At 39.2% G+C, this 15,000-nt stretch overlaps 1 protein-coding gene across 1 annotated transcript in view; it reads right to left on the bottom strand.

The window, feature by feature from the left end:
- LOC138851790 (furin-like) overlaps positions 1-6,394 on the bottom strand; it is a 23,379-nt gene extending 16,985 nt beyond the window's left edge. The window contains exon 1 of the mRNA XM_070081262.1: positions 5,533-6,394. Within this exon, the coding sequence (XP_069937363.1) occupies positions 5,533-5,634 (102 nt within the window). The 5' untranslated portion in view covers positions 5,635-6,394. The remainder of the gene's footprint in view (positions 1-5,532) is intronic.
- Between the last annotated feature and the right edge of the window lie 8,606 nt (positions 6,395-15,000).

Below are 15,000 nucleotides of genomic sequence, written 5' to 3'. Positions count from 1 at the left end.
TACCAGCGTCCGCAGGGCCGGCTCTACCACACTCAGACTTCCCGCCAACCACAAACAAGTGATTTGTACGTTACTCAGAGGGGACGTCCATCCAGATGCCTGATGTACGATGCTCGCTGTACGATGCTCGCTGTACGATGACTCGTACACCTCTCCCTTCCCCGCTGACTTCTTCGGCTATACTTTTCTCTTGCCCTTTTGAGTCCTCATTTACCACACTTATCACTTGTATACTGCTACTTTTATAATTTACACTTCACTTTTGGTAAGTACACTACTTATTTGTGATGACACCCAACCTGTTATGGCGGCGCTACTCCCTCAGGCCTACTGCTGCCACCACCTCTGCTTATATATATTTATGTATATGTATGTATATATATATCCCCTTTCTGGCTAGCTTGTTCACGCTGTGTGCTACATCACATTTTGTCGTTACCACCCTCTCTTAATTCTATTTGGTCTTTTCTCTTTAGTCACTCGCTTTGTACTTTGTATATGTGTAACAATGTGGCAACAGGTGCCAACTAGGCCTCAACGAACTGGCACTTTGAAATTTTGTTGTATAATTTCAGGCTTTCTCTCGCCCAAATCAAATCAAATCAAATCAAAGTTTATTCTCTATAAGGATTACAATGCAGGGTTTACAGATTTTGGTTATTGTGTGGTTTACATGTAGTAAAATACTAATTACAGAGGGGGCCACTAGAACACCTAGCATGGCTAGGCATTTCGGGCAAACTTAGATTAATTCTTAACCCTAAATTATAACAAATTGTGGAGTAAGTTGACTAAATACTAAGTGACTAAATACTAAGTGACAAATACTAGTTTGTGAGTTTAGCAATGTGAATGCTTTTGTTTTGGCACAATACATAGTTTCTATATTGGAGTATCACAGGCAAACTTATGACTAGTTAGGAATCATTATTTTAAGATTAGGATACATATTTCTGTGCTTATAGTCAAATGGGTGAGTGAGTGAGTGTAAATGTGGACCACCAGGTGGTTTTTATGTAGTTAGTTGACGGGGTGTATCAGGGAGATAAGATGTTTTCTAACAGTAGTTTTGAGGTTATGAATGTGTCTGCAGTTCTAGAGTTCTCAGGTAGGGTGTTCCAGATTTTAGGGCCTTTGACATACATTGAGTTTTTGTAAAGGTTTAGTCGGACACGGGGAATGTCGTAGAGATGTTTGTGTCTTGTGTTATGACTGTGGGTTCTGTCACAACTATCAAGAAAGCATTTTAGGTCAAGGTTAATATTGGAATTTAAGGTCATGTATATGTAGATTGCACAGCCCCCTTTCATTCTATGTAATGCCTCACGCACCTCCCCCGTACTCACATCCTGCTCTTCTTCACTCCTAAAAGATGGTATACCTCCCTGGCCAGTGCATGAAATTACCGCCTCCCTTTCTTCGTCGACATTTAAAAGTTCCTCAAAATATTCTCGCCATCTACCCAATACCTCCATCTCCCCATCTACTACTCCCCTACTCTGTTTTTAACTGACAAATCCATTCATTCCTTAGGCTTTCTTAACTTGCTTAACTCACTCCAAAATTTTTTCTTATTTTCATTAAAATTTCTTGACTGTGCCTCTCCCACTCTATCATCTGCTCTCCTTTTGCACTCACTCACCACTCTCTTCACCTTTCTTGTACTCTCCATATACTCAACTCTTCTTATAACACTTCTGCTTTGTAAAAACCTCTCATAAGCTAAATTTTTCTCTTTTATTACACCCTTTACTTCATCATTCCACCAATCACTCCTCTTTCCTCCTGCACCCACCCTCTTATAACCACAAACTTCTGCCCCACATCCTAACACTACATTTTTAAAACTATTCCAACCCTCTTCAACCCCCCCCCACTACTCATACTTGCACCAGCCCACCTTTCTCCCAATAGTTGTTTATATCTCACTCGAACTTCCTCCTCCCTTAGTTTATACACTTTCACCTCCCTCTTACTTGTTGTTGCCATTTTCCTCTTGTCCCATCTACCTCTTTCTCTAACTGTAGCTACAACTAAATAATGATCTGATATATCAGTTGCCCCTCTATGTAAATGTACTTACTAAAATATACCAACCACACTGTATACTTGCAAGGAAATAAAGAATTTAATTTAATTTAACTTGTTCTCTATATTTTTTTTTTTTATTCGGCTGGAATACTGCTGTACACTAACTGCTGCCTTCAAGGCAGGGGAAATTGCTGACCTTGAGAGTGTACAAAGAACTTTCATGGCGCACACATAAGTATGATGAGGCACCTAAATTACTGGGAACAGTTGAAGGCCCTTGATCTGTATTCCTTTGAGTGCAGGCAAGAGAGATACATGATAATATACACTTGGAAAATCCTAGAGGGATTAGTACCAAACTTGCACATGAAAATCACTCCCTATGCAAAGCAAAAGACTTGGCAGGAGATGCAACATTCCCCCAATGAAAAGCAGGGGCCCCACGAGTACACTGAAAGACAACACAATAAGTGTCCAGGGCCCAAGACTGTTCAACTGCCTCCCAGCATACATAAGGGGGATTACCAATAGACCTCAGGCTGTCTTCAAGAAGGCACTGGACAGGCACCTAAAGTCAGTACCTGACCAACCAAGCTATGGTTCGAACATCAGTTTTCGTGCAGCCAGCAGTAACAGCCTGGTTGATCAGACCCTGATCCACCACAAGGCCTGGTCTCAGACCCTGATCCACCACAAGGCCTGGTCTCAGACTGAGCTGCAGGGGCATTGACCCCCCGATATCCTCTCCAGGTAACTCCAGGTTAGAGTTTTTGCCTTTTACATCATGCCCTGCACTTTTTTTATACTGTGCACATTCACTACACAGACCCATCTTCTCATCTCTAGGCCAAAATTTACCATTCACAACTTATATGAGTGAGCCGAGCTCAAACCGTAGACCCACGTAAGTGACCCTGGAGTCAGCAACGCAGATCTACATTAGGGACAGTGAAAGGGTTAATTGAAACCAAAGGAAATGGCTAAAATTTGGTAGAAGGAAAGTAAAATTATTAAGACTGCTAAGATACATGTAAATAATTCATTACCACTGTAATTCGCTTAGCTACCAAAACTTTGGGGCCCAGTTCCTGAACACTTTATGTGCCTCTGTAATTTTCTGACTACTGCCCACACCATGAGTATGAGGTACATAATGAAGCTATTAAACAAACTTACTAAAGAAATTTAATACAATACTGCATAACTCTGCAGTACAAGTCAAGATTAATTTTTAAGAAGCATGTTATTGTGACTCAAGCTCTGTATGCACAGTGAGACTGGAGCTACCATCTCCTTGCTGGAATCACTGCTCATTTCTCAGGTACTTTGTACTGTGTGATACTTGTAGGTTTCACACTTTCTTATGAATAATACAACACTACTACTACTTAATAATAATAATTCATGTTAAGCACCAAACCCATGTGTGTTATTCAGCGCAAGATGTGGTGAAGGCTTGATCCTCCATCTGCTGAGTGCAAGACAGATGTGCGTCCTCTCTGTACTCACCTAAATGATAGAAACTACTATTACTACTACTACTAATAATAAAAATAATAATTAGGAGTGTGCCAAAGTAATGGCATTAATGCTATTGGCTAATTTTGATGGTATATAATGTTATTGGCCTAAACTTGAGCACTGATATTGATGTTGGTGGATATCTGCTAATTTTATTGGTATTGTATCACTACCAGTATCGGTTAATTTTGATGGTACAGTGAAACCTTGGCTTATGAGTGCCCCACCATACAAGTTTTTCAAGATACGAGCAGTCGCTCAATCTATTTTTTGTTTCTGGATATGAGCAAAAATTCAGCATGCGAGCTTCCCCCTCAAGGGAGGTTCCTTGACGCTGGTGAGGGGCTCTTGATCTACGGAATTGTATTTGTGCTCCAGTTCCCTAAATTAAGCCTGAATACCTTCCACAACCCCCCTCCCCTCTGCCTTCTAAGAAGCACTGTATAATCCTATGGATTTAGCACTTCAGTAAGTCAGTCAGTCAAGTCAGTAAGTCATTCAGTCAAGTCAGTAAGTCATTCAGTCAAGTCAGTAAATCAGTCAGTAAGTCATTCAGTCAAGCCAGTAAGTCAAGCCAGTAAGTCAAGTCAGTCAGTCAAGTCAGTAAGTCATTCAGTCAAGTCAGTAAGCAAGTCAGTCAGTCAAGTAAGTCAGTAAGTCAGTCAGTCAAGTAAGTCAGTCAGTAAGTCAGTCAGTCAAGTCAGTAAGTCAGTCAGCCAAGTCAGTAAGTCAGTCAGCCAAGTCAGTAAGTCAGTCAGTCAAGTCAGTAAGTCAGTCAGTCAAGTCAGTAAGTCAGTCAGTCAAGTAAGTCAGTCAGTAAGTCAGTCAGTCAGTCAAGTAAGTCAGTCAGTAAGCCAGTCAGTCAAGTCAGTAAGTCAGTCAGTCAAGTCAGTAAGTCAGTCAGTCAAGTCAGTAAGTCATTTATTAAGCCAAAACACAATTCACAAACACAAAATTCCTTTATTTCCTTGCAAGTTTACTATGTGGTTGACATCTTTTAGGAAATATATTTACCTAGGTAGTTTACAGTGAGGGTTTACAATTTGTAGTGTAAAGAGAGCCACTATCATGCCTTGGCATTATGGCCAGTCTAAACTTAATACATTACTGATTACATACTTAACACCAGACTTACAAAACAGTTTGATAAGGTTGCACTAATAATACAATAGTTTATACATCTATTAAATATTTGTTATTCAGTATTTGCATTAGATTAAAATATGAGAATTTATTGTACCTAGAGCATTTACTTATGGGGTTCTGAGGCTAGGGGAGTAATACAGTGGGCAATATTTTGAGGCAGTGGAGAGTGATTTGTTAGCTTTGTAGGTAAAGTTAAGTACTGAGTTGTTAGCTTTGTAGGTAAAGTTAAGTACTGAGTTGTTAGCTTTGTAGGTAAAGTTAAGTACTGAGTATTTAGTTTTGGGTGAGTAGGTGGTTTTTAAGAAGGGTTCCTTTGGTATTCACTGGTAATAATTCCAAATTTTTTGGCCCTTTATGTGCACTGAGTTTTTACATAGTGTGAGATGGATACAGGGAACATCAAAGAGTGATCTATGTCTTGTGTTATGGTCGTGTATCCCGTTAAGTCTAGTAAGGAGAAGTTTGAGTAGAGGGTTTATATTTGAGTGTAGTGTTCTATGTATGTAGTAGGCACAGTAATAAGTATGGATGTTCTTTATGGTGAGTAAGTTTAGACTTTTGAATATTGGTGGAATATGCTGTCTGGAGTGGGAGTTTATCATCATTCTGACTGCAGACTTTTGCTGGGTTATTAATGGTCTGAGATTAATGGCACGGATTAATGGAATGGATTAATGGCATTTCAGTTAATTTCAATGAGGAAAACTGATTTGATATATAAGCAAATTGAGTTACGAGCTAGGTCACGGAATGGATTAAACTTGCAAGTCAAGGTACCACTGTACTGTACCTATCTTCCTCAGTGGTCACAGGTAGTTGTTCCCAATTACTTACCTGCAAGAGATGAAACTTCTTGCCCCGGCCATTGGTTTGCCAGCCTTCCTCTTCCAATGCTTCCTTGGTGGGAACTGCTGTCTCCACAACCAAATATTGCATATCACGCCATGTCAGGTTCGGACTAAAAGCAAATACAATTACAAAAATATTATGCAATAGAAAAATGTTATAGTAAGTAGTTTATGTAAAATGGTTTGGGTATGATGAATTATGTGACTTGTAAAGTTTCCTGGTTTGAAAATTGAGAAACTAGTCAGTAGAAAAGGTAGAGATGCCCATGCTCAATACCAGCTTTACACAAATGATAAATAGAACATGTGCAACACTTGTGTATCTTTATTACTGAAGTGTTTTGCCTGTACAACAGACTTCTTCAGGTGAATGCAGGTGAATATATCACTGGATATAGTAGAATTTTTTTTTTGAGGTGATCAGTCCCTCAGCCTTGATAGGTGGTCAGTATCTCAAGCCTGAGGACTGAAGCAGTCTGATGCGGAGGCAAAACATTTCAGCAATAAAAACACTGAAGTGTTGCATGTGTCTTGTGTTGCATGTGTCTTATTCATCAACTCAAAGGTATTGCATGCCTTCAATAATATGATTTACATAAATGCTTCCTTGGCCTTGTACAGTGAGGTTTCATACTAGGCAAATAAGATTGGAACACTGTATTTGTCTTGGTTAAGTTTTCTTGGCCTAAATAATAATAGTAATAATAATCTGAGATTTTGTTATTCTTGAGTGCCAACAAAAATAATGAAGAAATACTAAAATTTATATTCAATCACTGGAGAATCAGCTAAAAATAATGTAGTGACGATAAATCAGCCAGTCCCAATACTTGACTATCTTGGTGAGACCTCCCTTCAGCATCACATATCTACATATGTTAGAATGATAACTTTATTATGCACTCTATACCTATCCTGCAGGGAATAGTCAACAGATTAGATGCACATAATGGGCTGAGAGACTGGACTTCAACTTTGTTAACTAAGCAAGTTACAGCCAATTCAGTAATAATGAACAACAGTACAGTGGACCCCCGCTTAACGATCACCTCCCAATGGGACCAATTATGTATGTGTATTTATGTAAGTGCGTTTGTACGTGTATGTTTGGGGGTCTGAAATGGGCTAATCTACTTCACAATATTCCTTATGGGAAGAAATTCGGTCAGTACTGGCACCTGAACATACTTCTGAAATGAAAAAATATCGTTAACCGGGGGTCCACTGTACTTGCAACCTTTGTTCCAAGACAAATTTGCTCCAAGACAAATTTGCTCCAAATACAATGTTGTTTTTACAATAAGAAAAGGAGGACAGACTAAAATATCCTCACTTTGCATAGTTATAAACACATGCTTATCAACTTAGCCATGCAATCAATGCATTCAAACTAAACTTGCAAATAAGAACTGCTAAGGAAAAAAACACTTCATTTGCTTTATCAATATATGTGAGGAACTGAGGAATTTTGGCTCAGAAGGCCCACACTTACCTACAAGCACATCAAAAACTTAATAAAAAATTGCTTGGAGGAATAGAATACTGTACTAAGACACAGCAGATACCAGAGTACCTAATACGTACTGTACTAGGACAACAGATACCAGAATGTTTAATACTGTACTAGGACACAACAGATACCAGAATGCTTAATACTGTACTAGGACACAACAGATACCAGAATGCTTAATACTGTACTAGGACACAAAAGATAACAGAATGCTTAATACTGTACTAGGACACAACAGATACCAGAATGCTTAATACTGTACTAGGACACAAAAGATAACAGAATGCTTAATACTGTACTAGGACACAACAGATACCAGAATGCTTAATACTGTACAGTACTAGGACAACAGATACCAGAATGTTTAATACTGTACTAGGACACAAAAGATACCAGAATGCTTAATACTGTACAGTACTAGGACAACAGATACCAGAATGTTTAATACTGTACTAGGACACAACAGATACCAGAATGCTTAATACTGTACTAGGACACAACAGATACCAGAATGCTTAATACTGTACTAGGACACAACAGATACCAGAATGCTTAATATTGTACTGTTTAATACTGTACTAGGACACAACAGATACCAGAATGCTTAATACTGTACATGTACTAGGACAACAGATACCAGAATGTTTAATACTGTACTAGGACACAACACATACCAGAATGCTTAATACTGTACTGTTTAATACTGTACTAGGACACAACAGATACCAGAATGCTTAATACTGTACAGTACTAGGACAACAGATACCAGAATGTTTAATACTGTACTAGGACACAACAGATACCAGAATGCTTAATACTGTACAGTACTAGGACAACAGATACCAGAATGTTTAATACTGTACTAGGACACAACAGATACCAGAATGCTTAATACTGTACTAGGACACAACAGATACCAGAATGCTTAATACTGTACTAGGACACAACAGATACCAGAATGCTTAATACTGTACTGTTTAATACTGTACTAGGACACAACAGATACCAGAATGCTTAATACTGTACATGTACTAGGACAACAGATACCAGAATGTTTAATACTGTACTAGGACACAACACATACCAGAATGCTTAATACTGTACTAGGACACAACAGGTACCAGAATGCTTAATACTGTACTAGGCCACAACAAATACCAGAATGCTTAATAATGTAGTAGGACACAACAAATACCAGAATGCTTAATGCTGTACTAGGAAATAACAGATACCAGAATGCTTAATACTGTACATATTAGGAAACAAGATGCTAGAATGCTTAATACTGTACTAGGAAACAATTAGCATATACCAGTAAGCTTAATATTGTACTAGGAAACAATTAGCATATACCAGTAAGCTTAATACTGTACTAGGAAACAATTAGCATATACCAGTAAGCTTAATATTGTACTAGAGAGCAATTAAGAGATACCAGCATGCAGTGAGATTTAATTGAGATTTATTAGGTGTTTTTTAACAATATTAGGATGGTTATTAATGAAGCAATCCCTTAACTGGGCAGGAGAGTTTGGGATTTTGCTGGCTAGATTTGTTCCTATAGCTGAAAAGAAGTCATCTAATTTTGCTGGAAGGAAGTTCATTAGTGAACTTATTAGTGCCCAACACTTATGTGAGAAAGAATTTTCCAAGTCTTTTATATATCTACTTTAATAACACTGAATCTGTTAGCATAATTATAATAATAATAATTAAAATAAACTATGACTAATCACTTTATTAACAACCCAACAGAAAACTGTAGTGTTGATGATCACCCATTCCTGTACAGATCAGGCTTGATTACTAAAGAAATGACAAAACAATACACGTCAATACTCACAAAACTAATATGAAAATCAAATCAAATGCATTATAAAAATAGATTTATTGAAATAAAAGCTGATATGAAAAGGACCTGGCAAACCCTCTCCAAAATTTTGGGCTCTAGAAAACTGTCTAGAAACAGAGAGATAAACTTAACTAAACCAGATGAGCCTCACATACAGCCTATAGACATGGCCAACAAACTTAATTTCTTCTCTACTGTAGGATCAAAGCTAGCAAGCAAAATTCCAAGCTCAAATACTCAGCCGAAAAACTACCTCACTGGCAACTACCCAAATACTCCATATCTAGCTCCAACTAATTCTACCGAAGTCTCACTCATCATTAAATCATTAACCCCTTGACTGTTTCGGTCACATATACGTATACATCTTACGAGCCACAGTGTTTGACGTATTTATACGCATAAATTCTAGCAGCTTCAAATCAAGCGGGAGAAGGCTGGTAGGCCTACATGAGAGAGAATGGGTCTGAGTGGTGGGTGTGCACCCTGTGAAAAAAATCTGGGACTCAGTGGTGCATTGTGGGGAACGCCATCTTGGTAGCCCATTTTCACCATGCCTCACTCTTCGGCAGATTGGAGGTCTTTTGTTCCCAAGTGATAGCTCTAACAGCGATGGAAGTGCAACTGAAAGTGAATTCCATGGTTTTCAAGAGGGTTTGACCGAAAACAGTGCCCAGGATAACGTAATTAGTGATGAAAACCCAGATGATCCACAACCTTCCACCTCTGGTGCTGGGCCGGCTCATTCACGTTCACCTGTACCAGGACGAGAGAGGAAACTATTTGCCCATGTACAAGACTCAGATGTGAGCAGTGATAGTGATAGTGATTTCAAAGCTACTGAAAGCAGTTCTAGTAGCGACAGTGAGGGTGAATATTCTCCAGTGAAGTGGCAGTATACACGACATAGCATGCAGTCTGGTAGTGTGTCATATGTTGTTCCAAGGGGAAAGGAGCAAATCTCAGAGCACATCCCGTAGCCCTACACCACGAACTGATAGTGAGGATGATGATATTGTTACAATGGGTATGAATGATGTGAGTGAGGCAGCAGGTGGTAGTGGTGATAGTGGTGGTGGCATGAGTCATGTGGCACAAGCAGTGGGCCATGCTACTACTGATGCTGCTAACTCAGCACAACCACAACCAGCCTCACCCAATCCCACACTCCCACAACATCCACAACCACTACCTGCATAACCATAACCACGTTTTGATATCCAGAACCCACCAGCAGACCGCATCTGGGATTGGCAGCAAGGCGACAGTTTTGTTCCCAGTCCCCATGACTTTGATGAAACACAAAGTGGAATACGGCCATCATGTACACTTGGGAACAATGCTACTGAACTGGAATGCTTTCAGTTATTCTTCGATGAACCCCTGATGGACATTATTGTCAGGGAAAGCAATACATACTTTGAGAACACAATGGCAAACACAATTCTTTCACCAAGATCATGCCTACACCAGTGGAAGGGCACAACTGTGGCAGAGATGTATCTGTTCTTTGCCACAATAATGCTTATGCCACATGTGTATAAGCACAGTGTCAACACATACTGGTCGACAGACCGCATGATTTCAACCCCAGCTTTCAGCGACATTATACCAATGAATAGATTTGTGCTACTGTTATGTATGCTACACTTTTCAGACAAAACAAGGTATGACAGAAGCGACAGGTTATATAAGATCATAAATGTGTTTATGTACCTGAAACAAAAGTGCTGTATGTATTTTTTTTCTCCTTTTTCTAAATAGCTCTTGTTCTTCTTTATTTCTTCTATTGTCCATGGGGAAGTGGAAAAGAATCTTTCCTCCGTAAGCAGCATGCGTGTCGTATGAGGCGACTAAAATGCCCTTTTTCAAAATAACTCTTGGTCCATGGGGAGCAATGGGCTAGTAACCCCTTCTCCTGTAGACATTTACTAAAAAAGAGAAGAAGAAAAACTTTATAAAACTGGGATGCTTGAATGTGCGTGGATGTAGTGCGGATGACAAGAAACAGATGATTGCTGATGTTATGAATGAAAAGAAGTTGGATGTCCTGGCCCTAAGCAAAACAAAGCTGAAGGGGGTAGGGGAGTTTCAGTGGGGGGAAATAAATGGGATTAAATCTGGAGTATCTGAGAGAGTTAGAGCTAAGGAAGGGGTAGCAATAATGTTGAAGGATCAGTTATGGAAGGAGAAAAGAGAATATGAATGTGTAAATTCAAGGATTATGTGGATTAAAGTAAAGGTTGGATGCGAAAAGTGGGTCATAATAAGCATGTATGCACCTGGAGAAGAGAGGAATGTAGAGGAGAGAGAGAGATTTTGGGAGATGTTAAGTGAATGTATAGGAACCTTTGAACCAAGTGAGAGAGTAATTGTGGTAGGGGACCTGAATGCTAAAGTAGGAGAAACTTTTAGAGAGGGTGTGGTAGGTAAGTTTGGGGTGCCAGGTGTAAATGATAATGGGAGCCCTTTGATTGAACTTTGTATAGAAAGGGGTTTAGTTATAGGTAATACATATTTTAAGAAAAAGAGGATAAATAAGTATACAAGATATGATGTAGGGCGAAATGACAGTAGTTTGTTGGATTATGTATTGGTAGATAAAAGACTGTTGAGTAGACTTCAGGATGTACATGTTTATAGAGGGGCCACAGATATATCAGATCACTTTTTAGTTGTAGCTACACTGAGAGTAAAAGGTAGATGGGATACAAGGAGAATAGAAGCATCAGGGAAGAGAGAGGTGAAGGTTTATAAACTAAAAGAGGAGGCAGTTAGGGTAAGATATAAACAGCTATTGGAGGATAGATGGGCTAATGAGAGCATAGGCAATGGGGTCGAAGAGGTATGGGGTAGGTTTAAAAATGTAGTGTTAGAGTGTTCAGCAGAAGTTTGTGGTTACAGGAAAGTGGGTGCGGGAGGGAAGAGGAGCGATTGGTGGAATGATGATGTAAAGAGAGTAGTAAGGGAGAAAAAGTTAGCATATGAGAAGTTTTTACAAAGTAGAAGTGATGCAAGGAGGGAAGAGTATATGGAGAAAAAGAGAGAGGTTAAGAGAGTGGTGAAGCAATGTAAAAAGAGAGCAAATGAGAGAGTGGGTGAGATGTTATCAACAAATTTTGTTGAAAATAAGAAAAAGTTTTGGAGTGAGATTAACAAGTTAAGGAAGCCTAGAGAACAAATGGATTTGTCAGTTAAAAATAGGAGAGGAGAGTTATTAAATGGAGAGTTAGAGGTATTGGGAAGATGGAGAATATTTTGAGGAATTGTTAAATTAACCCTTTCAGGGTCCGTCCCGTAGATCTATGGCTTTACGTTCAGGGTCCAAACCGTAGATCTACGCCATGAGCTCAGCTCACTCTGATAAACTGTGAGTGGTACATTTGGGCCTAGATATGAGAGAATACATCTATGTGGTATGTGTGCACCACATAAAACAGATCCTGCAGCACACTGTGTATAATGAGAGAAAAAAAATGAAATCATGATTTTTCGATTAAAACAGCAACTTTGCAGTGTTTTTTCGTATGTTTTTTATAGTTGTATTTGCGATTTCTTGGTCTCATTTGATAGAATGGAAGACATATTACAGAAATAGAGATGATTTTGATTGGTTTTAGCACTGGAAATGGCTTGAAACTGAGCTCAAAGTAGCGGAAATGTTAAATTTTTGCCGATATTCAAGAGTAAACAAACGACCTCACACGTCTAATACACGTCAGCTGGTGGGTCTAATATACATTCACAAATATGGTGATGATATTTATACAATTATTACAGTATTGCATAACAGTAAATCTTCTATTTTTTGGTGTGAATAAAAATTCATTATGTGAATAAAAAATCAAAATGGAATTTATTTGTAAAGCCTCAAAACATAACTAATGAACAGAGGAAATGTTAGTTTAGTGCCAGGAATGCCTACATTGTTCATTCTGGACCCTATTTTGAAATTGGAATATTTTGAACTTTGTGTTAAATTGGCCAAATTAACAATTTCCGATCACTTTATTTTGTAGTTGAAACAGTTGACTTGGCGATTTCTTGTGCTCAATCGATAGAATAGAAGTAATACTAGTGAAATAGCTAAGAATTTGGTTGATTGGAATAATGTAATTGGCCTAAAATGGGAGTCAAAGTCGGCAAAATCGCCGATTCGTAAATATCGCTGACACATCAAAATTCGCGAGAGCATAATTTCGTCAATTTTCCACCAAATTTCGTACTTTTTGTTTTATTACCTTCACAAAAAGATTCTCTACGATTTCATAAGAAAAAATAACAAATTTTTTTTTTTAAATATCTTGGACACTGGTGCGTGACTCCAGATTTGGGCCTTGGACCCTGAAAGGGTTAACAAGTTAAGGAAGCCTAGAGAACAAATTTATTAAATGGAGAGTTAGAGGTATTGGGAAGATGGAGGGAATATTTTGAGGAATTGTTAAATGTTGATGAAGATAGGGAAGCTGTGATTTCGTGTATAGGGCAAGGAGGAATAACATCTTGTAGGAGTGAGGAAGAGCCAGTTGTGAGTGTGGGGGAAGTTCGTGAGGCAGTAGGTAAAATGAAAGGGGGTAAGGCAGCTGGGATTGATGGGATAAAGATAGAAATGTTAAAAGCAGGTGGGGATATAGTTTTGGAGTGGTTGGTGCAATTATTTAATAAATGTATGGAAGAGGGTAAGGTACCTAGGGATTGGCAGAGAGCATGCATAGTTCCTTTGTATAAAGGCAAAGGGGACAAAAGAGAGTGCAAAAATTATAGGGGGATAAGTCTGTTGAGTATACCTGGTAAAGTGTATGGTAGAGTTATTATTGAAAGAATTAAGAGTAAGACGGAGAATAGGATAGCAGATGAACAAGGAGGCTTTAGGAAAGGTAGGGGGTGTGTGGACCAGGTGTTTACAGTGAAACATATAAGTGAACAGTATTTAGATAAGGCTAAAGAGGTCTTTGTGGCATTTATGGATTTGGAAAAGGCATATGACAGGGTGGATAGGGGGGCAATGTGGCAGATGTTGCAGGTGTATGGTGTAGGAGGTAGGTTACTGAAAGCAGTGAAGAGTTTTTACGAGGATAGTGAGGCTCAAGTTAGAGTATGTAGGAAAGAGGGAAATTATTTCCCAGTAAAAGTAGGCCTTAGACAAGGATGTGTGATGTCACCGTGGTTGTTTAACATATTTATAGATGGGGTTGTAAGAGAAGTAAATGCGAGGGTCTTGGCAAGAGGCGTGGAGTTAAAAGATAAAGAATCACAAAAGTGGGAGTTGTCACAGTTGCTCTTTGCTGATGACACTGTGCTCTTGGGAGATTCTGAAGAGAAGTTGCAGAGATTGGTGGATGAATTTGGTAGGGTGTGCAAAAGAAGAAAATTAAAAGTGAATACAGGAAAGAGTAAGGTTATGAGGATAACAAAAAGATTAGGTGATGAAAGATTGGATATCAGATTGGAGGGAGAGAGTATGGAGGAGGTGAATGTATTCAGATATTTGGGAGTGGACGTGTCAGCGGATGGGTCTATGAAAGATGAGGTGAATCATAGAATTGATGAGGGGAAAAGGGTGAGTGGTGCACTTAGGAGTCTGTGGAGACAAAGAACTTTGTCCTTGGAGGCAAAGAGGGGAATGTATGAGAGTATAGTTTTACCAACGCTCTTATATGGGTGTGAAGCATGGGTGATGAATGTTGCAGCGAGGAGAAGGCTGGAGGCAGTGGAGATGTCATGTCTGAGGGCAATGTGTGGTGTGAATATAATGCAGAGAATTCGTAGTTTGGAAGTTAGGAGGAGGTGCGGGATTACCAAAACTGTTGTCCAGAGGGCTGAGGAAGGGTTGTTGAGGTGGTTCGGACATGTAGAGAGAATGGAGCGAAACAGAATGACTTCAAGAGTGTATCAGTCTGTAGTGGAAGGAAGGCGGGGTAGGGGTCGGCCTAGGAAAGGTTGGAGGGAGGGGGTAAAGGAGGTTTTGTGTGCGAGGGGCTTGGACTTCCAGCAGGCATGCGTGAGCGTGTTTGATAGGAGTGAATGGAGACAAATGGTTTTTAATACTTGACGTGCTGTTGGAGTGTGAGCAAAGTAACATTTATGAAGGG

This window comes from Cherax quadricarinatus, unplaced genomic scaffold (assembly GCF_038502225.1).
Source record: "Cherax quadricarinatus isolate ZL_2023a unplaced genomic scaffold, ASM3850222v1 Contig2128, whole genome shotgun sequence".
NCBI classification, from domain to species: domain Eukaryota; kingdom Metazoa; phylum Arthropoda; class Malacostraca; order Decapoda; family Parastacidae; genus Cherax; species Cherax quadricarinatus.
This window is presented reverse-complemented; position numbering and strand designations above follow the sequence as displayed.